At 56.2% G+C, this 27,588-nt stretch overlaps 1 protein-coding gene across 6 annotated transcripts in view; it reads right to left on the bottom strand.

Annotated features, from left to right (window-relative positions):
- The window catches only part of WDR27 (WD repeat domain 27), a 215,645-nt gene that overhangs the window by 68,806 nt on the left and 119,251 nt on the right, over positions 1 to 27,588 (bottom strand). Inside the window, exons 26-27 of one of the 6 annotated variants that reach the window (XR_014311703.1) lie at positions 16,110 to 16,314; positions 14,638 to 15,599 (exon numbers count right to left, since the gene is read on the bottom strand). The exons of 1 other annotated variant lie outside the window; for it this stretch is intronic. Coding sequence is in view for 1 of the 5 variants with exons in the window: in XM_082730415.1 (XP_082586541.1) it covers positions 15,516 to 15,599 (84 nt within the window). In the remaining 4 variants the exon portion in view is untranslated. Of the gene's footprint in view, positions 1 to 14,637; positions 15,600 to 16,109; positions 16,315 to 27,588 lie in introns of those variants that run through there. 4 more of the 6 variants (XR_014311704.1, XR_014311705.1, XR_014311702.1 and 1 more) reach the window with 4 other exon arrangements.

The following is a 27,588-nucleotide window of genomic DNA, read 5'->3' as shown; positions in this document are numbered from 1 at the left end:
TCCGCTCGTTCCCTGCAAGCATCAGGGTCCCTTTTCTGAGGGCCTGCGACATATGTCTAAATCTTTGTTTTCAAAATCTTACTATTTTTTTTAAAGATTTTATTTATTTATTTGACAGACAGAGATCACAAGTACGCAGAGAGGCAGACATAGAGTGGGAGTGAAGCAGGCTCCCTGCTGAGCAGAGAGCCCGATGCGAGGCTCGATGCCAGGACCCTGAGATCATGACCTGAGCCGAAGGCAGTGGCTTAACTGAATGAGCCACCCAGGTGTCCCAAAATGTTACTTTTCTTTTTTTTTTTTAAATTTCTTTTCAGCATAACAGTATTCATTATTTTTGCACCACACCCAGTGCTCCATGCAATCCGTGCCCTCTCCAATACCCACCACCTGGTTCCCCCAACCTCCCGCCCTCCCCCCCTGCAAATTCAAACCCCTCAGATTGTTTTTCAGAGTCCATAGTCTCTCATGGTTCACCTCCCCTTCCAATTTCCCCCAACTCCCTTCTCCTCTCTAACTCCCCATGTCCTCCATGCTATTTGTTATGCTCCACAAATAAGTAAAACCATAGGATAATTGACTCTCTCTGCTTGACTTATTTCACTCAGCATCATCTCTTCAGTCCCGTCCATGTTGCTACAAAAGTTGGGGATTCGTCCTTTCTGATGGAGGCATCATACCCCATAGTGTATATGGACCACATCTTCCTTATCCATTCGTCCGTTGAAGGGCATCTTGGCTCTTTCCACAGTTTGGTGACCGTGGCCATTGCTGCTATAAACATTTGGGTACAGATGGCCCTTCTGTTCACTACATCTGTATCTCTGGGGTAAATACCCAGTAGTGCAATTGCAGGGTCATAGGGAAGCTCTATTTTTAATTTCTTGAGGAATCTCCACACTGTTCTCCAAAGAGGCTGCACCAACTTGCATTCCCACCAACAGTGTAAGAGGGTTCCCCTTTCTCCACATCCTCTCCAACACATGTTGTTTCCTGTCTTGCTAATTTTGGCCATTCTAGCTGGTGTAAGGTGGTATCTCAATGTGGTTTTAATTTGAATCTCCCTGAGGGCTAGTGATGATGAACATTTTTTCATGTGTCTGATAGTCATTTGTATGTCTTCATTGGAGAAGTGTCTGTTCATATCTTCTGCCCATTTTTTGATATATTATCTATTTTTTGTGTGCTGAGTTTGAGGAGTTCTTTATAGATCCTGGATATCAACCTTTTGTCTATACTGTCATTTGTGAATATCTTCTCCCATTCCGTGGGTTGCCTCTTTGTTTTGTTGACTGTTTCCTTTGCTGTGCAGAAGCTTTTGATTTTGATGAAGTCCCAAAAGTTCATCTTCGCTTTTGTTTCCTTTGCCTTTGGAGACATCAGAAAGGACGAATACCCAACTTTTGTAGCAACATGAACGGGACTGGAGGAGATGATGCTGAGTGAAATAAGTCAAGCAGAGAGAGTCAATTATCATGTGGTTTCACTTATTTGTGGAGCATAACAAATAGCATGGAGGACATGGGGAGATGGAGAGGAGAAGGGAGTTGGGGGAAATTGGAAGGGGAGGTGAACCATGAGAGGCTATGGACTCTGAAAAACAATCTGAGGGGTTTGAAGTGGTGGGGGGGTGGGAGGTCGGGGTACCAGGTGGTGGGTATTATGGATGGCATGGATTGCATGGAGCACTGGGTGTGGTCAAAAACAATGAATACTGTTACGCTAAAAATAAAAAAAAAATAAAAAAATAAAATAAAATAAAATAAAAAATGAATAAATTTAAGAAACAGAAAGAGTGTCTGGTATGGTGCTTGGCACATGTCAGGGGTCCAAGGTGTGTGGCCGGCGAGTGGATGGAGCGGACAGCAGGTCCAGCCTCCACCAAGCTCTCTGCACCCTCCTCTGCCTCTCTCAAACACTGCAGGATTGGTGTTTGCACAGCAAGTCCATTGTTGGTTAGAGGTTTGTATCTGGATTAGAGGCATGGAGCTTGGAATAGTTAACTCACAACAGGAACAGGAAATCCCACGGTCTTTGAGAAGTCGGGATCTGAGCCCCACGAAAGCCAGAGACCTGGCCAACCTTGAACCTGTTTCCATTCAGCTCTTCCCCAGAGGCTCCCTGGGGATGGGGGGTGGGGTGGAGAGGCAAGTCTACACTAGGTTCTAGTAAATGCATAGGTCATGTGACACGAGTCACTACAAAAACAGTACCGTCTTTGGAAACACGAGAATGAATCGTTACTGCTGGTAGAGTTGTTAGAGATGGCTTAGTTCTTAGTGTTATTTAGAAATAGCTTATGCCCACCCACGGTTTGATTCTGACTAGGGCAAGGAGAGGTAACGTGTGGTTGAGGGTCTTTCTTTGGCCAAGTACTTGCATTTCAAATGGTATTTTCAACCCAATACAACCAAGCAAAATTAGAGTGCAAAAAGAAAAGAAAATTCTGAGACATTGTTTGAGTGATAAGCAACGATCACTGAAAACAGACCGCTTATCCGAGGGACACTGGGAAGTTCTCACCACGACGGGTCACCCAACAGTAAATGGAATCCCAAACACTGGTTTTCAGGTAATAACAAATGACTCTCCTGACACAGGGAAGCAGGAAAGCTCACGGCCAGGCCTGGCAGACACTGCCTGAGGGAGGGGCAAGGTGTGCCCTAGCTCCCGTGGGAGAAGCGAACTTAGAGCAGATCACTCAGGTCTGCGAGGAGAGGTTCGAAGAGTGAAATCGTGTGCTCGGGACGGAAGATAACAAAGCTGCAGCTCGGCGAGCAGATGCCGACTCCCGAGCCACGGCCGTCTGCCAAGTAAGACTTCTGGACGGTCTGCAGCTCTACGCACCCAGCGGGACGGAAGAGGGCTGACGAGGGTAGGAACAGCAACAGAACTGAAGGACGTGTCTCCAGGACTGGCTAACAAAGGCCACGGCTGCTGGTGGGAGACGCAAGCGATACCGCGGCTCACGGCCGACAGCATAACCAGAGAGACGGGCACCGGCAGATCGTAGGAAATTGGGCGGCGCGAAGGACGGAACCAAGGAAGCCGTCGTGGAGGTTCGGCTGAGCCCCGCGGCCACAGTCATCCGTGCCCAAGTCCCACACAGACGTTCTCCCTCAGCTGCGCGGGCACGTTTCTCTCGGCTTAAATAAACACCAACGTGGCCAAAGACATCACAGGCAAAGAGCAAGACTAAACCCACAGTTTCTAGCTCGAGTGTAAATGGATCCTTCCAGACTAAAAATCCATTTGCTGTAGGAAAATGTTCTTTCCAAATTATTAAACTTTCCATGGTGCTTGGACAACTACAGAGCTGGATTCAAACAAAGAAGGGAACGCAAGTGCCTACTTCATGTCCAGTCGTCTTGTCCTCTTACCTCTGGTTTGATTTCTTTATGGTGTTGTGAAAGTGTTATGTTCACTTTGCTATTTTTATCTACTGGGGAAAGGAACCGAAGGAGCAGCAGGACAAGGGCTGCGGAGGGGCTGGGGGTGGGGCAGGCGCCGGCCGTGGCAGAGGGATTGCCCAGGGAGCAAATGTCTTTCTGGGGCCGAAACGTCTGTGCCCAACAGTCACTAGGAGTCCCGTGTGCTTCCAAAGGGCTGGACACCCAGCATGCCAGTGCACAGAAGCGGGTGTGCAATCCAGCTGCTGTCCACGTCCCACTGCGCCGCACCACGTCCGGCCCCGGGACGCCACGGCAGGACAACACGGTCGCCTTCACTCCAGTTCTTCTGTTGACAATAAGCACGAGCAGGTAGTGAGGTGGAGTTTCCTCACTGAAATCATTTGTTGGTTTGCTTCAAGGAAATAGGTCACCAGGAGAAATGTTCTTTGAGGAAGTCACACAATTGCCGAGCATCATTCTAGCCGTGATGCTGAGCTACGCTCCCTGCGCACCAGACCGTGCGCTCGGCTGTGCTGTCCGGCCGGCGTCCGGCCCGCTGGTGGGAAATGAACGGAGCGGAGCAGCGGCTTCCCAGGCCCAGACCCCCACCCCGTGCCGCCCGGCGTGGGAACCTGGACAGGCGCAGAGCCTCCGTGAGCCCTGCCTTCCCCGGGTGTGCGCTGCAGAGGCCTCGGGTGGCTCTGGTGTGGGAAGGAGTGCCGGAGGATCTCCCAGTCTAGCCAGGGAGGCGACCCTCCCAGGGAACCAGAGAAGAAACCATCCCCAGGGGCAGAGGTGAGGGTTTGAGAATGTGCCAGGGAAGCCGGGAGCAGGGGGAAGACTTCAGGGGCCCAGCGGGGAGAGAGACCCCAGCCCTCCCTGCCCTGGACAACTCTCCGTGTGGACCCCTAGCTACCTCGCGATCTCTCGGGAGGGAGCGCCCCCACGTTCCCGACTCAGTCATCTCCAGAAGAGACGCTGCTTGGCCTCTCCTTAGTGAGGACGGGCGTCCGAACGTGACTCGCGAGCACACCCGCCTCCCGCCAGCCCTGGTGTGCGAGGGTGACACTGAGTCTCTGGTTCTCCCAAAACTGGAGCCAAATTCCACTGTGGCTCTTAATACATCGTGGGTTCTAGGGAAAGCCGCCTTCATCTGCTCTTACAGGACGGCGAAGCCACGAGGTTAAAACATTTAGGACTTTTTATTTTAATTAGTGACTTTTTAGCATTTTCTTGGCTATGAAATCCACACAGACAAATATGAAACTCACAGTAAAGAAAACGAAGCTCTTCAGAAATGAATGAGCTAAGACCGCGCAGGCCTGAGGGGTTCCCCAGGATGCGCACACGGAGGCCACGGGGGCTCAGCGTTTGCAGACAGCCGAGCACGGCCGGACCCCAGCACACAGCCGCGACACCCGAGATCACAAAGACGCTTGATACCACACAGCTCCTCCTGCTCTGTAAGGCGGCCCCCGGGACCCGCTGCGAAGCCCCATCAGTCCCCTCCAGGGGGCGACGCCCTGCCCCTCTGGCCACGTCTCGGTGGGAAAGGGACCTACCAGCTCCTCTCAGCCCCAACCCGCATCTGTCAGCCCCTCACGCCTGAGACCTTCGAAAGTTCCTCGCCCCGTGGTTCTCAGGCCCCAGCGAGTACCCTAGATGCCAGGGGGGCTCCCAAACAAAAGTAAGGCCCCAGGCCCCCTCGGATGCCCAGGTCTGCTGCGGGGCCAGCACGGGGCCGGCACCTCTGGTAAATATCCCTGGGGATGTCACTGACCCAGCGGCCACACTCCAGGACCTCTGCCTGCACCCGGCAAACCAGAAAATCAGTCCGGCGGCAAAGACCGCTCTGACCCTCTCTCTGTCTCTCTCCATCTCTCCCTACCCCTGTGTCTCTGTCTCTGTCTCTCTCGGTCTATATGTCTTCTTGGATCTATCTCTTTGTCTCTGTTCTGTCTGTCTCTGTCTCTCTCATGGTCTCTCTCTCTCTGTCTCTGTCTCTCTCTTTGTCTCTGTCTCTCTGACTATCTCTCTCTCCGTCTCTATATATCTCTGTCTCTTATCTCTCTCTGTCTCTGTCTTTCTATCTCTGTCTCTTTTTCTGTCTCTCTGTCTCTATCGCTGTCTCTCTGACTCTGTCTCTATCTCTGTCTCTTTATCTCTTTCTATCTCTCTGTGTCTCTATCTCTCTGTCTCTGTCTTTCTCTGTGTGTCTCTCTCTATCTCTGTCTCTCTGTCTCTCTCCCTCTGTGTCTCTGTCTCAGCTGCCCACGTCCTGCCCTTACGGCACGCCGGCCCCGTGGCGTGTGTGCGTGCCCTGGATGGGAGTGTTCGGTGCACACCGGGTTTTACCCTGCCCGCGGGAATCAGAAACTCCAGGAGGTGCTTGAGTGTAAAGCACAGGCCATCCCACGGGGTGGGGATTTAGGAAGAACGTCTGGCTGACCGTGGGCTGTGTGTGCGAGAATGGGGAGCGGGCGGTGGGAAGGAAGAAAAGACGGGGCCACCGCGTGTGGCTAGCGGAGTGGGCGGCCTGCCAGGCTGGCCCCTGCAGCACGGAGCCTCCCTACCCGCTCTGAGGTCAGGGCCACCACATCCAGCCACAAGCCTTCCTCAACGCCCGTGCGCCATGGGATTTGTGCTGGGGAGTTTGGATGAACTCGGAGAGATGGTCCGTTCGGAGCGGCCAGTGAGGGCGGCGGCGAAGGAGCGCTCAAGGGAGGCCGAGGAAGACAGCAGAAAGGGCCGCAGGGGAAGCAGTGGGGTGCCGGACGGCAGAAGGCGGGAGAAGTGCGCGACATGGGCGGGGAGAACAGCCCCGGTGTGACGGGGAGCAGGCTCGCGCTGGGCAAGAACCCGTGGGGTTTGGCAGCTACGAGATCCCCGGTGAGCTCTGCCAGCTCAGGGTTGAGTCGCAGCAAATCAGGGTCCAGGCTTACAGGAGTTCAAGAATGGACGAGCAAAAATACTCGCACCCAGTGTCAGTCGGAGGACTAACGCCTCCTATGTAAAGAGCTCTTACAAATAGAAAAGAAAAGCAGGGCACCTGGGTGGCTCAGTGGGTTAAAGCCTCTGCCTTCGGCTCAGGTCACGATCTCAGGGTCCTGGGATCGAGCCCAGTGTCGGGCTCTCTGCTCAGCGGGGAGCTGCTTCCTTCTCTCTCTCTGCCTGCCTCTCTGCCTGCTTGTGATCTCTTTCTGTCAAATAAGTAAATAAAATCTTAAAAAGAAGAAGAAGGAGAAGAAGGAGAAGGCGGCAGAGAGCTTGTCCGGGGTCAGGCCAAAGGCACTCGAGGCAGAACCTCTCCCCTGCGGAAGGGCAGCACAGCTTCTGGATCTCTCAGAAGGGCACACCGTCTCCCTGCCCGGGACGCCGCTTTTAAAAGAACGATTTATTCAGGTCTCATAAAAAAATGTTTGATCAAAGGACACGCGTTAAGTGACTTCTCCCGCCTGGCATAAACAACGCCTCCTCCCGCCAACAGAGCATGAACAGGGGCCTGTGACATTCCAGAGGCGAGGAGTCATCCCCGTCACCCGGCTCCAGAGGCTGTACCCAACTGCGCCTCTGAACCTTCTTCTCTCCAAGTTCCCGGGCGCGCGTCCTGCCGAGATTCTGTTGTTGCAAAGGAATGGTCTGGATCTCTGGTGAGGAAAATCTGAGCGGACAGTCGATGTCACTACAAAGTCTCTGCGATCAGAGCTCACATTCCAGACCGAGAAGGGGGGGTCCCGCTGGTTAAATCAGAATCAGACCGTCCCCACTGCCGGGCCTTCCACACACTAGAAACTGGACATAAATGTATGAGGAGATTGTGGCGTGTTCTTCGGCCAGCTTTTTGGGAATGAAGGCATTTTAAATCAAAACTGCTTGCTTTTGTTTCTCTTATTTTTCACTGATAGGATTTATCAGAAAAAATGCTTTGGGAAAAGAAGTCTCGTGGTGATCTTAAAACATCCTTTCAAGTATTAAAAATAGAACTGATCAATTCATCTGCTTTTTAAATTCCAGGTAGCTTATTTTTTACATATCACATTAAAATTACCATGAAGACAACCGAGGCTACAGTGAACCTCACACTGGCCGGGACGGCCAGAGTCAGCAACCCAGGAGACAACCGACATTGGCAAGGACACGGAGAAGGGGGCCTCGCGCACTGCTGATGGGAGCGCAAACAGGTGCAGCCACCATGGGAAACTGTGCAGGTTCCTCAAAAAATCAAACAGAGGGCCGCCTGCAACCCAGCAATCGCACCACTGAGTGTTTACCCAAAGGATACAAATGCAGTGATCTGAAGGGGCACCTCACCCCAGCGTTTATAACAGCGACGTCCACAACAGCCCAGCTGTGGAAAAAGCTCTGTTGGTGTCCATCCGCAGACAAACAGATAAAGAAGATGTGGTCTATATACACAATGGAATATTACGCAGCCATCAAAAAGAATGAAATCGTGCCATTTGCAACAATGTGGATGGAACTCGAGGGTATTGTGGGGAGAGAAATAAGTCAATCAGAGAAAGACCACTATCACATGGTCTCCCTTGTATGTGGGATATAAGGAATAGTGCAGAGGAATTAGGGAAGGGGGGACTGAATGGGAAGAAATCGGAGATGGAGACCAACCATGAGACTGTCACAGGAAACACACTGAGGGCTGCTGGGGGGCAGGCGGGGGACGGGGCAGGCGGGGGACGGGGCAGGCGGGGGACGGGGTGAGTGGGCGATGGGCATTCCGGGGGCCCGTGATGTGATGAGCACTGGGTGTATGAGATGGATGGGTCACGAAATTCTACCTCTGAAACTAATACACTACATGTTAATTAAACTGAATTTGAATCACCGCGGAGACAGGATCACAAGATGTCCCCATGTCTTGCGGACTCCATGCCGCGCCAACGCCAACTTCGCTTACTCAGAAACGCTCGTTCTTCCTTCCGTGGAGGGACACTTGTGTCCATTCGGCCAGTCTTGTTCCGAAAGCAGCCGCTCCCCCAACGACAACCCAAGCTCGAGGACACAGTGCGCGGCTGCGTCTCCTCCCGGGCTGTCTGCCTGAGACGGCTCATGTGCCCCTCGACCAGGAGCCCCTGGTTTCTCTCGCCGCTCACCAGCTGCTCTGTCACCTGCCCCCCGCCTCGCCCTCCACCACGTTCCCAGACAAGCTGCATCTTCCAGCCCTGCCCTCCCGGCTCACCCTGGCCCGGAAGCCCCAAGCCCCCTCGGCCTCCCTCTTCCAGGCACACCCTGGTCCTGGGGCCACCCACGGAGCTGCTCCTGTAGGCTCCGCGGCTGAAGAACGGCCTGTGACTACAACTGCCCTCCTCACCCCTACCTGGCTCCCTGGAGGAGGAGGGGCAAGTCAGGGTTCTCCAGAGAGACAGAACCAACAGGACACCAGCCTGCCTGCCTGTCTGTCTGTCTGTATCTATCAGGATTTATTTTAAGGACTGGGAGAACTGGCAAGTTCACTCTCCAGGCACACCCGTGGGCCGAACCCCAAGGGAAGGGTCCATCTGCACTCCAAGGGCCGCAGACCTAGACAGGTGTCCGTGGTCCGGCCTGGAAGGGCTTCCTTCTCAGGGGACACCGGACTTTTCTCTTCAGGCCTTCAACGGCTTGGACGTGGCCCACCACATCATGGGAGGTCAGCTGCTTGACTCAAAGCCCACTGGCACATATGTTTGGTAACATCTAAAGGCAACTTCATGGGGTGCCTGGGTGGCTCAGTGGGTTAAGCCTCCACCTTCGGCTCAGGTCATGATCTCAGGTCCTGGGATCGAGCCCCGCATCGGGCTCTCTGCTCAGCGGGGAGCCTGCTTCTCCCCCCGCTCTCTCTGCCTGTCTCTCTGCCTACTTGTGACCTCTGTCAAATAAATAAATCTTCAAAAAAAATACTTCAAGAATTATTTATTTTAAAAAATATAAATCAAAGCACCTTCACAGCTGCATCTGGATAAGTATTTGACCAAGCAGCCGGGCACTGTGTCCTGGCCAAGTGGACCCAGGGGTCAGCCATCCCACAAGGCCCGTGCCTGTCCCCACCAGGCACCACCAGCCTGAACCTGAGGTCCCGCCCCCTTCCGAAGGCCTTTTCATCTCATCCGTGGAGAAACCTCCCCCGAGGTGATGCCATCTGGACACGTCTCTGTGCCCACCTGTGGCCCAGGCCGCCACGGAGTATCAGCACGGGCCTCGGGCAGGGGGAGGGCGGTTGCTCAGGTGAGGCCGCCCACGTGATCCTGGGGACAGGCTTCTCTCTGCCCCTCAGGAACGGCCCACCTGCCCAGCACCGCCCCCCAGAAACGGCCCACTTACGCAGCACCTGTCCAGGACATGTCTATGCGGTCAGGCCTCTGCGGTCTCCGAATCCCCGCCCGCCCCCACCTGCCCTCTGATTGCCGGGGCTCCTGCCCCTTCTGCTTCCCGCTCGCTCCCCTGGCCCAGACCAGCGCTCTCCCTGACAACCAGCGAAATAACCCGTCAACAGCACCACAACTCCCTGATCCCAAACCCAAGGCATAGGCTTCAGTCCCCTCCCCAGCACCCTTCCCTTCAGTTGACCTCTCTGGGCTTTCCAGAACATTCTGTGTCCTCGGCACAGGTGACCTCATCCCAGTGTGTCTGTTGACTGTTCTGTTCAGTGGTTTCCCCAGTTTTTTCTAGTTTTCCCATTTGTAGCATCAAAGCTCTTGTGTCCCTCACGCTGGACCGCGAGCCTCTCCTGCAGCCTCGAACCCCTCCGGGGGCCTCACCCCACCTGCGACTCCACCACGCTGGCGTGTTGACGAGGCACGCCAACTCCCAGATCTGTCTCGAGCATGGAAGCCAACTGTATTTTCCTCCAAAGAGAAGGAAGCTTTCGGCCAAAATAGCAAACGATCCTTCGTGGCTTGGCAGTGAGGCCACCGAGGAAGAGACCCCTTGTCACCGGCAGGTCCCGCGAGAGAGGAGAGGACACGCGGCCCAGGGCAGGGGCCTTCTTGCTGCGGGGGCCGTGACGTCCGGCCATGCGGGGGACGGGGTCTTGGAGCTGTGGTGGGAAACAGCCGGTGTCCCGAGGAAGATGATGCCCTGGTACCACGCAGGGCGTGCGGCTCGTTCTCACAGTCACCTGGGCCCTGGGGGCCGCGTCCCTTCGTCGCCGCAGAGCCCGGAATCTCACCAACGGCCCCGAGCCGGGGCACCCTCTACCCCACGGGGCCCTGCTGGGAGCCCGCGTCCCGGTCTCTCCGCACGCCTTCACTCCTGCTGCACTTGACAGGGAAGGCAGCCCTGGTGGTGAGCGGGACGCGCTCGTCGGCGCCACAGGAAGGGTCCCACGGCGTCCTTGTGCGCACGTCGCTGATGCCGTCGACGCGGCCGCTCAGACTCGGTTAGGTCTGTGAGCGTCCACCACAAACGTTAGCCCAGGAAACCATAACGCGACAGAAATGTCCCGTTTAGTGACATGTTGCAAATTTTCCCTGTTACGATCCGATGCGCCTGAGTGTATACACCTTTCCCTTCTCCAGCATGTGGCTCGAGAAGATCTGAGCAGCAGTGAGGGGGCCACGGAGAAATGACAGAGCTGGCAGGGGGCTCGCATATGGCCACGGACTCCAGGAGAAGAGCGCTGCCTCTGTGCACGATCCGGCTGATCTGCCCGTGCACAACACGTGGATGAACGTGTGTGCCCAGACCCACTCCAAGGCACCTGCACGTGTCTGCGAGCATGTCCCGTGTGGCCGTGGGACAGTGACCCTGCCCTGCAAGCCCCCAGGGAAGGCCACGTTCTCTGGGTTATGACAGCTCCAGCTTCCCTGAGAGGCACAGAGGCCCCTGTGGGCACCACCGTAAGCAAGGCCTTACTTTCCCAGCGTTGCGAGGCTGTTCAAGACCAGGCCAGAGACCCCCCACCACAGCAAGGTGGCAGAGCCCAGGCCTCCATGTAAGCTTGGCCTTTCTCAAACCGAAGGTCAGGGCAGGGCCTGTGGACAGGGCAGGGGCCCACCACCGGGCATGCGAGCCCGGAGACGTTCTGTCCGGGTGCCCTGTCCTGGGCTGGGAGAGTGAGATTTTAACTTCTGCTAGAGGTGAAAATCACCTTTCCTCCCCGAGTGGTTCTCTCTTCTCGCTGCTCCTCATCTGCGGTGTCCTGTTCCTGGTTCACAGAGGCAAGAGCTCCTGATGTCCCTGCGGCCGCTGACGGGAGATTCCCTTTCCCTCAGCAAGCCCGTTCCTGCTCCTTCCAGCGGACGACTTTCTGCTTGATCTTCTGAGCTTTGTCTTTCATGCCCCAGGCCTCCACTCGCTCCTGCTTCTCTGATCACGACTGTGACCGGGGAACAGAGACGAGGGGAATCTCGGGCGGTGGGTGGCCCCGGGTGCGTGTGACGGAGACTGTGGGCTGTCTGGCTGGGCCGCTGGCTGGGAGCCCCAGTATCTGCATCTTCAGTTCTCTGAGGCTGGTGGGCAGAAAGCCCTCTGACGTCCGCTGGGACCTCCGGACCCCTGATCTGCAGGCCCTAAATGAGGAAGGGGCGCGGCCAGGAGCCCTGCATGCACCACTAGCAAATAAGCACTGGCCACACTCCGGGACAGTGGCCGTGCCCTCTCGAGAACCGGGCATCCTCCGCTGTCACAGTCATCTGCGCGGCAGGATTGGGGCTGCTGCCCCCAGGCGTGGAAGCAGGAAGAAATCTCCAGCATCTTCACCATGGCGCCTGATCTTAGCTCCACCCAGGCCCAGCTCAGAAGTGGCCGGTGATGGGGGTTTTTTGTCCTTTTGATTTTATTTTTTCAGTGTTCCAGGATCCATTGTTTCTGCAGCACCCCCAGTGCTCCATGCAGTCCGTGCCCTCCTTAGTACCCACCACCAGGCTCACCCATCCCCCACCCCCGCCGCTCCAAAACCCTCAGTTAGTTTCTCGGAGTCCACAGTCTCTCATGGTTCACCTCCCCTTCTGATTTCCCCCAACTCCCTTCTCCTCTCCATCTCCCCATGTCTTCTGTGTTATTCCTTATGCCCCACAGTAAGTGAAACCATAGGATAACTGACTCTCTCTGCTTGACTTATTTCACTCAGCATCATCTCCTCCAGTCCCGTCCATGTTGCTACAAAAGTTGGGGATTCGTCCTTTCTGATGGAGGCATCATACCGCATAGTGTATATGGACCACATCTTCCTTATCCATTCGTCCGTTGAAGGGCATCTTGGTTCTTTCCACAGTTTGGCAACCGTGGCCATCACTGCTATGAACATTGGGGTACAGATGGTACATCTGTATCTTTGGGGTAAATACCCAGTAGTGCAATTGCAGGGTCATAGGGAAGCTCTATTTTTAATTTCTTAAGGAATCCCCACACTGTTCTCCAAAGAGGCTGCACCAACTTGCATTCCCACCAACAGTGGAAGAGGGTTCCCCTTTCTCCACATCCTCTCCAACACGTGTTGTTTCCTGTCTTGTTGATTGTGGCCATTCTGACTGGTGTAAGGTGGTATCTCAATGTGGTTTTAATTTGAATCTCCCTGAGGGCCAGTGATGATGAACATTTTTTCATATGTCTGATAGCCATCTGTATGTCTTCATTGGAGAAGTGTCTTTTCATGTCTTCTGCCCATTTTTTGATGTGATTATCTGTTTTTTGAGTGTTGAGTTTGAGGAGTTCTTTATAGATCCTGGATATCAGCCCTTTGTCCGTACTGTCATTTGTGAATATCTTCTCCCATTCCGTGGGTTGCCTCTTTGTTTTCTTGACTGTTTCCTTTGCTGTGCAGAAGCTTTTGATTTTGATGAAGTCCCAAAAGTTCATTTTCGCTTTTGTTTCCTTTGCCCTTAGAGACATATCTTGAAAAAAGTTGCTGTGGCTGATGTCGAAGAGGTTACTACCTGTGTTCTCCTCTAGGATTCTGATGGATTCCTGTCTCACAGGATAAAATGGTAATAGAATTTTGGGAGATAGAGAGAAGTTGGATGAAGGGTGATGGATTCAGCAGGCACAGGGAGCCCCGAGGCAGCCGTGAGCAGAGCTAGGACCCAGCCGAGCGACATGTGTGGGGTCTTCCAACCCTTGGGACTCCCTGTGCCGAATCCATCACCCTTCATCCAACTTTTATCTCCCCAATTTTATAGCTATTTTATCCCCTCCAGTATATCTGATCTTTCTGAGTGTATTTATTCTTTAATGAGATTCCCTTTTATGACATTTGGTGCATTTTTTACAAGAGAATGAGAGGTGAGACGATGTGAGTCTTCAAACCAATCCTTTCTACTCTGTGACTGTGAGGTTCTTCCCAATTTAGAGTTTTACTTACAACTCTTAACATATCTTGACATTATTTTCATATATGGTAGAGACAAATATTCTAACATTATACAAACAGAACTCGACTTTCTTGAACACCATTTTTGAAACATTCACCCTTCCTTACACTTGAACACGAGGCTGCCGTTGTTGTAGATGACCTCTTAAATGTGTTTACGGGAACTACTATTCCCTATCCCTTCACTGGCCTCTAAGTCAGGTCTCATAGCAGCATTCTCAAATACACACACGTGCTCACACGCATGCACACACCACAGCCACTGTGCACACACACACTGATGGATATTCACACGCATGCATACACTGAGACACACTGCGCACACACATGCTCACATGCTTACATGCATGCACACATCCAGGACACACTGTGCACACACACACCCTCACAGAAGCTCGCACACACACGTGCCCACACACATGCACACACCGAGACACACTACGCACACACACACTCACTGATGCTCACACTCATGCTTCCAACGCCTCTGTGTGAAGGACGGAGCAGTGGGAAGAGCCCCCGGCCCCCTCAAGAGGCGCAGCCACACTCCAAGTCACGCTCCCGGCAGCTCTTCTGGGTGTCCGAGCACAAGCCGGCGTCTCCCTCCCAGCGCGCACGGCAGCTCCGGGAAGCACAGTGCGAGCGGACGACTGACTCGCTGCTCCCCACGTTAGCTCGGGAGTCTGCGGCGGTTCTCCTAGTGAAGCAGCACAGCATACTGGGGCAAATTCAGTGCTTTCTCGGTGGGGAAGCCAGCCCGTGCCCAACAAGCCAAAGACAACACCTACACACGCACGTGAACAGGAAAGGTCAAGACGGGTTCTTCTCAGGAGACATGTGCCTAGTGTAGAAACACCTGCTTCCAGTCATGCTTAGATGTAATATCTTTTGTGCTTTTGTTTAGGTCAGAAAGAGAAAAACACAAGACAAAGGTTCATCATTTCCCACAGTCCAAGAGAAGGAGGTCACCTGTGGCCGGGCCGGCCAGCAGCTCGTGAAAACTGTGGATTTATCCCGCGCGTCCAGGCATCGAGTCCGGAGGCGTCCTGAGCGCAGAGCCATCCGGGCACCTGTGCCACGCAAGGCAGCGATTCGGGACGGTTGAAAGGGGCGCATGAAGGCCAGGACACGTGACCAAACCAAACGCATTAACAATGCTTGGAATGCTGAAAAATAAAATAAAGTTTAAAAATTAAAAAAAAAAGTAATTTCAAATAGTTAAGACCATGAAGAGTGTTTGGACTGGAAGTGGGGGAAAACTGAGTTTTAGTCCCAGAATCTGCTTTTAATTCGTTCTCCAACGTGGGGGATTCACTGATCCTTCCGAAGCCTCGGCTTCCTTGTCTCAGATGCACAGGCCAGAGCGTCTGAGCCCCAAGTCTCGAGGCTCCAGACTCTCCACTGAGCATTTCACCAGGACGGCGCCTCTCAGACCGCCGGCTGCGAACCGGAGGTCCCGGGGGAGTCGCCGCGTCGGGAGCCGGGAGCCGAGGCGCAACAGGGCAAGCCTGCGGCCGGCGAAGCCCCCACCTGCGGGTTCTCCTTCAAACCCCCGAGAGCTTCTGAAGCGAGAGACAGGATCCAGCTTCACATTCTTTATTTCTGAAAACAAGACAGAGAAGCAACACGACGGCACCTACCCTGTCCCCAAACGTGGGCTTGGGCTGTGAGCTCTCGCCGCGTCTGCACATGAGGGGAGGACACGCGCCCCCAGGGCCTCGCTCTGCCGACCCCCCAGAACAAAGCAGAAGAGCTCACCATGCTGATGGGAGGCTGCAGACGTGTCGAGATGCCTAGACCGCGTGGTCTGCAAATTTCTAACACCGAGTAATTCCCGAAGAGCATGAGAGGTGTCGGGTCGGGTCGGGCCGTTCAGTTCTGAGAAACAGGAGCCCCTCGTGCTGGAATAAAAGGCGCACAGGCACTTACTACGAGGCGCTCAGGGGACTGAGAACACCCAGGGGGCAGCTCATCTTGCACACGTGACCTCTCACCGGGTGTAGACGGAGTCATGCCGCAGCTCACACTCCGGTTCCCAGCCTCCAGGACACATGATGTGACAGTCGGGCCTTCTAGGTCCGGTGCTCATAGCCCGGGGCCGGGAGAGGGACCGTCCTGCACGCAGCATGGGACGGTCCCAAACTTCCCCGCTCCAGAGAGCCCCAAAGGGCTGCCTGCACACAGCCACCGCGTGGGCTGAGCAGACAGCGTTTTACTCTTAAGCGGAAAACTTACAGTTGTTCTATTCTAAAAAAATCTTTCCCCTTAGAAAGTACTCTTCTTCCCCCAGGAAATCAGAGTAAGTAGGAGAAACCACACGTCTAGAAACAGTACTGCAGGAGACTCTGTACCCAAAACGCTTGAAGCAGCCGTTCCACAAGTGCGTTATCCGTTTATAAAACACGATTCACCTTCTCAGCGTCAGGTCTGTCCTGGGCACTTTCCTAATACCTTCCGGTACTTGCTGGCCTGCGGCGTGAACATCTGGATGAATTTTTCGATGAACAAATGAGTCTCCCGTTGTGCAGCGTTAGTCTCGTCCCGCCGCGCACACAGCCTTCGGGTCCACAGCGGCCCGTCTGCTCACGAGGAAGCGCCGGCCCCCAGCGGGAAACCCTGTAACACCAGACGCCAGCCGGCAGTCAGCGCTTTGAGGAGGATCAGCAGGTCCCCAGAGCGGTGGCGGACTCGCCCGCCCCAGCACACGTCCAGGTCAGGCCGCGCTTCCGGCCGCGTCGTGTCCTGACAGAGAGAACGGCTTCACGCGACGGCGGGTTATGGGTCACGGGACCGCAGGTGTCAGGGGGAAACAGGAGCTCATGCTCCCTGCCCCCCAGTAAGTTCTTTACTGATTCTCCCCTTACAAATCTACGCTTCCCCAAGGCCCTTCTCTGCCTGGGCTGGTCGGCCTCTCTGCTCTGCGCCCAGGGTCCCCTTCAGGAGCTCAGCCGTGCAGACCTCACTCCGCAGAGCCCAGGGTAAGCGCACCGGCCCCCTGCTCTCTGCAAGCGAGTTGCTGTTTGCTCCCCACAGACGTGCTCGGAGCTCCTGCGGGGAACCAGGCTTCCTTCCGTGTTCGAGAAGAGGTCACCGTGGCCACCGTCCGGATCTCACTCCGAGCCACACTGCGCCCCGTGGGAAGGCTTGCTCCCCACGGTCAGCAGTCGCACGGGGTCCACAGGTGCAAGCCCAAACGCACACGGGCGGCCGCCCCACTTCCGGGCGAGGCACTGGGGCTCTGCTGCGGCACGACACCCCATCACCGGGCCTTCCCCTGCTGGGGCCTGCCCCCCACCCCGAAGCACTCCTGACATCCCCTCAGCCCAGTGAAGTTCGGAAAATCCACACTCCGATATCCGTTCTGCTGCATTTCAGAGACTTTCTTCTGTGACTCGGTTAGGACTGTGGAGCCAAACAAAATCTGCGTTTCTAAGTCACGTCCGATGCCTGCTCTTGGGCTCTTTCCACAATAAACTCCGTTTTCTGGGTCCATCTCCCTCACGGGCTCCAGAGAATGTCATCTGGGGTGCAAGGTCCTCCGCTGTCCTTTCTGTGCAGACTGTTAGTTTGCTCTCAGAACTCCCCGAATTCACTATTTCTTCTTCGGTCATCAAAAATGTATTATTTAATTATAAAATCTACATTTTCCAAAAACATACCTTCCCAAAGCATTGCCCAAATCATGAAGGCATGGGTGTTTTTTCCCTGCTAGCGATCTTCTAAGTCACATTCCCTTTCAGCAGTTAATGGAAATTAATGGCTCAGTTCAACCTCGGCCTTCCGCCCGCGCCCGGCAAATATCACACACGTCACCTGCAGGGTCGTCTGCGCAGAGGCGTGGCGGGGAGCTGCAGGGCTGTGGCCGGTCCTCCGGAACAGCGCGCGAGCCCTCGGCAGCCTCCAGTTCTGACTGAGCTGCCGCCTCTCCGAGCTCACTTCTCTTCTTGTTGTGCGGCAGTGACACTCCTTGCAAACTTGTGAGCGGGGATTCCGCGAAATATCCCTGGAGAGTTACCTCAGGAAGGACAGCCACAAGGGGGCTGTGCTCCGTGCGTGACTCATGATGCCCTTTTCCGTGATTCCCAAAACCAGGGACAGCTTTTCCACCAAGAGCCCCATGGTCCGACTGTTGGTTTGGTATTAGCTGCCCTAGGCTGGGGGTCGTGTCATTTAGGGCTTTCACTTGTGTCCTGTGTGTCTTCATAAAGGTGGTCCATCAGCAGACCCATCGGGTACACACGCACACGCTTGGCTTGGCCGTCTTTGCCCTCTGCTGCCGAGCAAGGAGCTGGCGGCTCCTACAGGGCCCGTGCGGGAAGCCAGACCCTGGAGGGATCTGGGCTCCGATGCTTTCTCCGTGCGCTCAGCCGAGGCTCCCTCGGGAAGAGCCCGGCCGTCCGTGGACGTGAATGGATGAGGTGTGCTGTAGACACACAACGGACGTCCTCGGATCTCAGGGGGGTGAGGATTTGCAGCCGCACGTGTGAGAGCAGACATGGGTGTGCGTCCCTCACGGATGGCTCTGAAGCACCGTCCCACTGTCCCTCCCACCACGGTGACACCGACTTCTCTCATTTCATCCTCTTCCCCAAACGCAGCCTGTTTTCCGGAGAAGTAAGGACGAAAACAAGTCAGTGTTTCTTCCTGCCCAGAAAATGAAGGACTGAAAGCAGTGAGGCAGGTGAAGACAGCATGGGGTCACCCCCAGAGTGAGGGTCACCCCCCGAGTGAGGGCCACCCCCCGAGTGAGGGCCACCCCCGAGGGACGGACACCCCCAGGCCTCCTCCTGCACACTTCCTCACCAGCACCAAAAACAAAGGAGAACATCAAAATTCTCCAGGTCAAACTTCGTGACTCCCGCAGGTTTTCCGGTCCGTCTTGCACAAGCGAGTGGCGCGGCTAAGGACAGCCCACGTGGCAGCGGCTTCGGTGACCCTAAGGACGTGTTTAAACCGTCGGCTGAAATGCCGTTCTCCTGATTCTCAGCTGTTGTCCAACCACATTAGAACTTGTTTCACCACGATGCATTTTATCTTGTCGAATCTACCTTTGGCCGGTGAAAGTGGGAAGCCTGTTTTCTGGCGGTCGTTTCCCTGACGGGACAGTGTACGACACGGACACTGGATCAGAGGTAATGACGAGCATGGCCTATTAACTCGGGTTTTGACTCCGTTTTTATGACAGAACTTTACTTTGAGGGGTGTGTGCTGTCGAGGAAGGTCTGATTTGAGACGTGGCCATTTGCGATGCCTTCGCCGGGCACTGGGACGGATCAAGGTAGGTGTGAAGGAAAAGTCCACCAAAAGCAATTTTGCTAGAGACAAGCTGCAAACCTAGGCTGTATTTTCTAGGGAAAATGGTTTGAGCCTAATGAACACTAAAGAACTTGAAAATGTAGCTTTCCATCCACCCAATCTTAGGACAGTTGTTCAAGAAGTACTCACGTTTACCTCCCAAGATACTTTCTGGAAGAGGCATTTGGTCCAGGTCCGTAACCCAATGTCAGGGAGCCCCACGCAGGCAGCAGGCCGGGAGAGCCGGGAGAGGAAACCACTCAGCCTATCAGGTCCCCTCTCCGTAGGATGCCAAAACTTATAAACAAATGAACCTCCAAGACTTCTAGAAGTTGATCTTAACATTTTAAAATCAAACACATACTACTCAGAACTTCTGGCGTTGGAACTCAAGTTGTCTTCAGCGGATTGAGGAAGATCAGACTCGCGTCTCGGTAAACAGAGTCTAGTTACTTGCTACTAGCGAAGGTCCGTGTTCGTTCTCCAGCGGCACTAACACAAGCTCTCTGTGCAGGTTGATCTCATGAACTCTCCCGCGGGTATCGGCTCTGACCGCCCCGCACAGGCGCCGCCAGCCACTGCCTGGAGCATTTCCGCTGGTTTTGTGCAGGGAGGAAGCTCAGCCGCTGCACACCTCACGGTCGCATGGTGTCTGGTCCAAGGGGCCGGGAAGGTCAGACCCCCGGACTCGTGTTCCATTCTCCCTTCCAAGCAGCAGCAGGAACCGGCCGCCCAGCCGCCAGCAGACGACGCAGAGCCCGCCCAGCCGCCGAGCGCAAGCCCAGAGCGTTCTCCAGGGCACGTCCCACGAGAGCTCAGAAAAGAAGTCCTACCAAAGCCAACGAGGTTAAATCATCTCCAGGATCTTGTCCAAACACAAGGTGTGAAACTAAAGGGAAGCGGGAACGCCCGCCAACACGTGGAAATTAAACTCCTGAGCAACCACGGAGTCAAAGAGGAAACCACCAGGACGCGAGGTGGCAGGACACGCAGGACAGAGCAGCTCCGCTCCCAGCGCGGGTGCGGCGAAAGGAAGTTCGGATAAATGCCCAATGAGAAGAGAGATCTCACGTACATAGCTTAACTTTACCCCTCAAAGACCTAGAAACAGCGGAACGGAGCCCTAAGTGAGCAGAAGGAGGGATTAAGGTCAGAGCAGAGCTCCGCAGAAACCGTGAATCTTGGAACACGGAAAATGAAATTCATGAGGGGAAACAACAGAAAAAATCTGTTAAATTGAAAGTTACCTTTTTTGAAAAGATAAAATTGCCAAACCCGTAGTCAGGCTAGCCAAGAAAAAAAGAGAGAAGACTCACAGAATTAGGAAGAACCATCCCGAAATTCAAAGGAAACCACCAAAAAACAAAACAAAACAAACAAAAAACAAAACCCAAATAGCCAAAAGCGCTCAGAGCACCAAACGTCCTGATTTCAAAACTTGAGACAAAACTCTGGGAACCCAGACAGCGCGGTCATGGCCGCGGGCGGTCACGGTCGCGGGCGGTCACGGTCGCGGGCGGTCACGGCCGCGGGCAGTCACGGCCGCGGGCAGTCACGGCCGCGGGCGGACACGCCGGCCGGCAGACCAGAACCGGCGGCCGGCCCTTCGCACCTCTGCTCCGTCCTCTGCCTCCGCGACCTGCAGGGGTTTCCACGCACGTGAATGCCACGAAGATTCTAAACTCTGAACCACACTCGTCTACGTAAATACTGCTCCAGATTTACCAGCATCGGCGACCGGGCTGGCGCCCTGTACTTCTGAAGGTCACTCTGCCCCGTGGGCCCCATTCTCCGTCTCCCTGAGGACCCCCTCCTGGGCTCGGTGCAGAGCGAGCGGCTGGTGACAGCTCCCGCCAGTCCTTTCTTTGGGAAAGCATCTCTGTTTCTGAGGACACCTTGGGGGGTGGCGGCTTCTGGACAGGCCATGCCCGAAGTCACCTCCGTTTCTTCTGCTTGTCACGGTTCGCGCTCGTCCCCGCCCTCATCCCTGCGAGGCTAATAGATTTCTTTTCTCTGCTTCCGAGATCTTCCCTCCGTCTGCGGTTTCCCGTGGATTGAGGTGAAGCGACTGTGACCTTTCTTCCTGCCTGTCCTTTTACGCAGACTCAACCACAGATTGATGCCGTTTTGTTTTTTTTTTAATTGAGGAGAAGTCCTGGCCAGTGTTTCTTGCTTCTGGTTTCGCAGCTCCTTCACTGCGTCTCGTCTGGCTCTGGAGCTCAGGTTGCAGACGCGTCGACACCCCAGCATCAGACCCTGCCCGCCCTTCCCGCAGTGCTGGAGCCGGATCCTTCCTAAGGACCTGTCTGTCCTCCCCTGGCACGTGTGTGACCTGCTCACAACCACCTACTGAGTGCTACAGGTCAGCTTCTCTGGCTGTAATTCCAAGACGGCCTTTGAATTCTCTTTGGGTGGGCAAGGAGGGGCAGAGGCAGAGGGAAAGCGCACTTCAAGCTGATTCCCGCTGAGCTGGAAGCGGAGCTCGATCCCACAACCTGAGATCGTGACCTGAGCCGAAATCAAAGTCAGATGCTCAACGGACTGAGCCACACGGGCACCTGGTCTAACCTACTCTACTGTCCACAGTAAGGTCACCTGTAGATCCGTCTCCGTGGTCTGGCTTTCTGTCATTTTGGTCTCTGTTTTGTTTCGTGTGGAAACACAGCAGCTGCGCAGAAAGCACGGAACAGTGTGGAACGCTTCTCTGCTCAGAGTGTAAGAACGCGGCAGTAAGAAACGATGGAACAAAGTCGCGGACACGTTCGACCCTCCAACAGTAGGAGAGCAACACGGAGAAAGGCTCGCGGGACAGAGCGGCCGTCTGAAGGCGAGGCCCGTGCTTGCACTGATGAGCTCTGAGGACCGACGGCTGGGAAACAAGCGGATTCCCCCACTTCTGAAGCATGACTGGTAGCACTTGGAGACCAAGAAACAAGCCGCTGTACACAGGACGTGAGGACGGCTTCATCTGGGGCCTCCGAGCCGGATGGCTGTGCCCCGAAGCCTCCTGACCGGCGTCTGCTTCCCCAGGCCTCGCGGGCCTCTGCCGTCACACCGCAGGCCGGGCCGGGCCCCACAGCCGCTGTCCCCACAAGGCAGCTCAGAAGGCTTCGGCGGGACCCGGAAGCCAAGAGCCACCGGAGCCCCAGCGTCCGGGTTCAGAGAATTGATGCGGGAAACAAAGCAAGAGGAAAAACTATTAAACGTCCTTACGACTTACAGCCATCGACGGGTCCCTGAAGCAGAGTGACGTTCCTCCAGGGGCTCAGCTACCTCGATGTTCTTACTTTGCTGACGGCCAGAGGCCCTGCCCCGACCCTGTAAGTCTGCTTCAACGTCTACAAATTCCTCTGGCAACGTCCTTTATCTCTAAAACGCCCAAGACACGTGTTTGCAGTCACCCCCAAGCATATGGCCCGATACACATCTGTCGGGTCTCACAACTCGGGTTTTATTAGGCCGTAATGAGTGACCTTTTCCCGACAAGAGCTGTGCCTCAAGGTCCTGGAAACCTTCTTGCTTCCAGATTCCTTAGAGACGGACACTCCCGGCCCCTCCCAGCCGGAGGGTGGAGGACGGTCACTGCTTGTTCCCGGGGCAGGGCTTTCCACCCGTGGGCCCTGTCCCCGAGCTTCAACAGAATCACCTTTTTGTACCAAAGACATCTCGAGAATTCTTTCTGGGCTGTCGGCTCCGAGTCCCACGTCCAGAACGTGCGCGTGTCCTCCTGGGGCCGCGGAGGGTCCTGCCCGGAGCTCCCGTGCGCTGCCTCCTTCCAGCCGAGGCACTGGCCCCCCTCTGGCTTTACCCATGGGGAACGTGCTGCCGAGGTCAGCAGAGCCGCTCGCCCACAGGACGCGTCGCAGTGACCCGTGCCGCTGCAGGACGAGCAGGGACAAGGCACGGCTCCTTTCACTGCGTTTCCTCGTTAACATGTTTCTCCAGTTAGAGTCGACGACACGGTGTCAATCTGTAAGAATCCATTTTTCTTCCAGAAAGGCGCAAACAATCTTTATGCTTTATAATTCCTCCCCTGGCGAAGAAGATATCTTTAGGTCAAAGTTGAAGCTCATTAACACAGTGGCCAGACGGGCGGACATGTAGGTCCTCAGGTCCAAGCAGGCGGCCCGTGCTTGGGGCCCTGGGCTGGCCGGTAGCAGCGGGACATGGGGCGGGGTCTGGGCCCCCAGAGCAGTGGACCTGGGTGCATGTCAGCCACACAGACGGCCAAGCATGCCCCAGTCTGAGCACGGCTGACCTGTGTGTCCCATACAGGGACGTGGACAGGGTCCAGAGTCCTTAGGAGAGGGCACTGGGGACCCCACCTTCTCTGGGTGCTGTCCTTTAGCTCAGTGTCATCTGTGCCCTTCCCTGCGTGCTCTGCGGCCCCCGGGCGATCCGCTCCCCTGCGTCCCGTGGATGGAGGTTGTGGATGTCGGTGGGGTCCAGAGCCGACGACCAAGAAGGGTTTCTTGAGAATCTTCCGTGCGGAATGGTGGTTTGATTAAAGCCCGGGGACAGGACCTGGGGGCAGAAAGAGCCACTGTCCCAGGGCTGTCAGGGTGACGGATCACAGGGGCAGGAAGGAAAAGGGAGGTCAGATGTGAAAGGGCCTACGGGACCCTGGACGCCTCGCCTTTGTCAAGGGGGCTTTTCCCTCTAGTGAGGCGTTAACGTGAAGACAGGTGAGCGTCTCCTTCTGGAAGTTGGGCTTCCAGATCCGTAAGAATGTGCTTTTCCTTAAATCACAACCGCATTTGTGAACGGAAGGAGGCCCCGTCCCACAGGCTAGCATCTCCACTAAGCAACCGTCTGTTTCTCCTTCCCTCGGCTCGAGGGCCGGGAAGGTCAGAGGAGGATCCCGCGGCCCCCACCTATGGGGCTTGGGCTTCGCCCTCAGCTCGCCTTCTGCTCCTCATCCTATGGTCCTTCCCACAGATTTCCGGATCGGAGGCTGCGCGGGAAACCTCTGACTTGCACTTGGCCTCAAGAGTGAGGGTGGCCTTGGAGGCCGTGCGCTCTAACCTCTCCGTGACGGCCCGCTGGAGACGGCAGCCCTCAGCCGGCCCCACAGGATCCGAGTGACCCTCCTCCGGGAAGCCCCCAACTGTCCTCACGTCCATGCTTTGCTGGAGGGAAAAACCACGTCCACCTGACCACAGCCAGGCCCCCGGACGCCGTGAGTCTCTGCCGGATCCAAGTCCTTTTGGAACTTCCCTTTGTCTTTCCCTCCACAACCCCCAAGCCTGCAACCGTCGCTCCTCACAATCCCGGGACAGCAGCCCTTTCTGCTCACGGGCCCGTCCTCCTGCGTTAATAAGACCACATTTTTGGCATCAAGACAAAGTTTTGCAAAACCAAGTCAAACCTATCACTTGTCGTAATCTTCCAGGATCGCATGTCCCATAAGTCCACTCAGTGGCCTCCGTGGCCTCCTCCTAAGGACACGCCTCCACCCCCGCACACGGGTGGCCTCTGAGGTCAGCCTCTCCCAGCTTCCCCGTCACCTGCTCAGGCCTGGGCCTTCCTGCTGTTCCCGATGCTGCCGCCCCACAGCACACCGACCCCCAATCCGGGGCTCCCACCTCCACACGTCCACCCACGTGTACGTGCTGTGCCCGTCCACAAGGATGCAGCCCGTGAGCTCTGTGGGCATGGAGGGCCAGCTCCTGCACAGAACACGGCAGGACCGGGCACACGCGTGTGAAAGGGCTGCAGGGCCTTTCGGAAGGAGAGAAGGACCCAGTGGGGTTGCTGCCTGTAGTCACCCTAACCCGACCAGCCAGCAGACATGCGGACACCCCTGCGAGGCAGGCGGACGTGGGCCACGAGAAGGTGTGTGAGGACATGGGTGCTGGGGGCAGGGCAGGGGAGGCCTCTAAGTGTTTAGCAAACCCAGGGGCACCTGCGCAGCTGTCGGTTAAGCGTCCAACTCCTGGTTTCAGCTCAGGTCATGATCTCAAGAGCCGTGGGATCGAGCCCCGGGTTGGGCTCTGTGCTCGGGGAGGAGCCTGCGGGAGACTCTCCCCTGCCCCTCCCCCTCTCTAAAAAACCAATTTATTTTTATTGTGTTACCTTAGTCGCCATAAAAGACCTGGTTAGTTTTTGGTGCAGTACATCCTTTTTTAAAAAGCATGCTGCGGGGCGCCTGGGTGGCTCAGTGGGTTAAAGCCTCTGCCTTCGGCTCAGGTCATGATCCCAGGGTCCTGGGATCGAGTCCCGCGTCGGGCTCTCCACTCAGTGGGGAGCCTGCTATTCCCACCGCCCCCGCCTGCCTCTCTGCCTACTTGTGATTGCTCGCTCTCTGTCAAATAAATAAATAAAATATTAAAAAAAAAAAAAAAAGCATGCTGCTCTCACGTCTTCTGAACTTAGAAAAACGAAACGCAGACGAATGGCTTGAATCAGAGGGCTGGGTGGGAGGGGTCCTTGTGGGAAAGTCACTTGGGGTCTACAGGGAGGAGGGGGAAGGCAGGGCTGCGGCCGGGCCCGGGGCTGCTCCACAGACCGCCGCACGCAGTTTAAGCAGAGGGGCCGAGGCTTCCTGAAGACCCCATGCGCACGTTCGCACGTGAGAATCGGAGAGGATGCAAAAGGTACAGGTTTGGAAAATGGTGACAGTCTCTGTAATCCCATGCAAGACGCATCAGGCTCCCCTCTGCAGTTTTTTAAGAAGTTGCCAAAGTGAACCCAATGAAAAAAATTTGGCTCAATCTTTACTTCCTGCAAATATGCAAATTAGCCAGTCTCATCACTAACCTCATCTTGGGGAAAAAGTCCATTACAGCAAAAGAGAACTGTCGCACCAGCAACCAAGATTTCTCTGGCAAAATATGAGGAGACAATGACCTGGGCCCAGAGTCCGGTGTTCTGCTGCACAGGGCGGCCGGGTCCGTTTCCTGAGACCACAGCCCCACACAGCCCCACACAGCCCCAGTCTGTTCCCGCCACAGAAGAACCCGTCCAGCTGCCGCCGGGGGAAGAGGCTTCTCCTCCTGGGCGTCTCCCCGCCTGCGACCGGCACTGGCCGCCTGGGAGCGGCCCTCGAGTCGGCCCCGCACCGTGGCCCATGCGACTGCAGTGCACTGGGGTCCGGGCGTCCCCACTGTGCTTCCCCGGCAGGTGCCTGCTCCCCGGGAGCGTGGACGTTCTGGGACAGGGGGACAGGAGTGGTGGCGCCCACCTCCCGGCGACACAGGGGCTTCGTGGACGCTGGGCGGCTGCTCTGGGGACGGACGCGGCAGGGAGGTGGGCAGCGATGCACGAGGCTGTGAAGCCAGAGCCCCCGGGGGAGCCCGAGGGGGCCTGGTCACAGAACTGGGCTAGGTCAGAGCAGCCACTCCCCGTGGCACCCTCCTCTGAGGCCCCGGTGGAGAAGGACCACGCGCGGCTCCCTCCCCGTCCGGCGGCAGAGTGGGCTCCGTTTATCCGGCGACCTTCCACTCAGGGTGATGTGCCCATGGCCACTTCCTGGGGACACAGCCCAGCGCTCCACCCCTGCAGGATCGGGCCCTCCCTCCTGCCCATGGCCCAGAGCCCGCCCCGCAGGCCGCCCTGCACACGCCCAGCAATGCCCCTCCTCTGTGGCCAGGGCGGTGCTCGGGATTCCTCGTGCACACTGCCAAGGCCGGCCGAGGTCTGCGGCTCTGTGCGTCGGAGCTGGAGTCCTCCCTCGCTCACGGTGGGATCCCACGGGGTCTCCCCTCTCTGGGTGGTGGCTGTTTCACAGGCGGTCCGTCCCCTGCCCACCCGGCGTGTGCTGTCTCGGCTCCACACCGGCCCAGGCAGGGACCACGCTTCTCTGGAGCTCCACACGCGAAGGGCACTCAGGACGCACGGGGCAGCTGGGCAGGGCTCGGCACCGCTTCCCGGAAGTCTCGGCCGTGGGCTGCTGTCCACCCCACACCCCCAGCCACCCTGCTCCAAAGGCCCCGGGTCCTCCGCTCCCTTTGACAACCCCTCAGCTCTGGAAACTCCATCCCACAAGAAAAGGCACGTTAGTGCGCTCGGACACAGCGGGGTTTCAGATCCCACCCAACCTCCCCACGTCCCCGCGTCTTTAGACACCGAATTCCACAGCCCAGTGTTGAATTCACTTCTGTCTCCACCCCAGCACCTCCTCTGCCGCGGGGGGGTGGGGGGGCTTGGCCAAGAAAAGGCCAGGAACCTCCCCCCACCAACGCCAACGTGCTCTCCCTCCTCTGCACAAATGCGGAGAAAGAGAAGCCCGTCTCCAGGAAAACGGGTGTGATCGCTCCAGAAAACGCTGCGCTGCACTCCCCGAGAGAGAGAAGGAAGGGCTGATGTGAGCGAAGTTTCAGGACAGGCTCCTGCAGGCTCGTGGGAGCTGGTGTGGGAGGAAAGCACGGCGTGCGGCCGGCCACGAGGCCCGCCCGCGGACTCAGAGCGGGGAGGAGGAGTCAGATCCGCGGAGAGACGAGGGACATCTGTGCCGTGATGGGCTCTGAACGGGCCACGGGCACGCGGGGTCCTGGCAAGACAGCAAGAGGCCTGCAGCGCCCGGAAGCGGCTGAACCGGGAGAGCCGCGGCCGCCTAGGCAGCAGGACTCGCGGCTGAGCCCGAGGACACACCCC

The sequence above is a fragment of the Mustela nivalis genome (assembly GCF_964662115.1).
Source record: "Mustela nivalis genome assembly, chromosome: 5".
NCBI classification, from domain to species: domain Eukaryota; kingdom Metazoa; phylum Chordata; class Mammalia; order Carnivora; family Mustelidae; genus Mustela; species Mustela nivalis.
The sequence above is the reverse complement of the archived record's forward strand: the minus strand, read 5'-3'. Positions and strand labels throughout refer to the sequence as shown.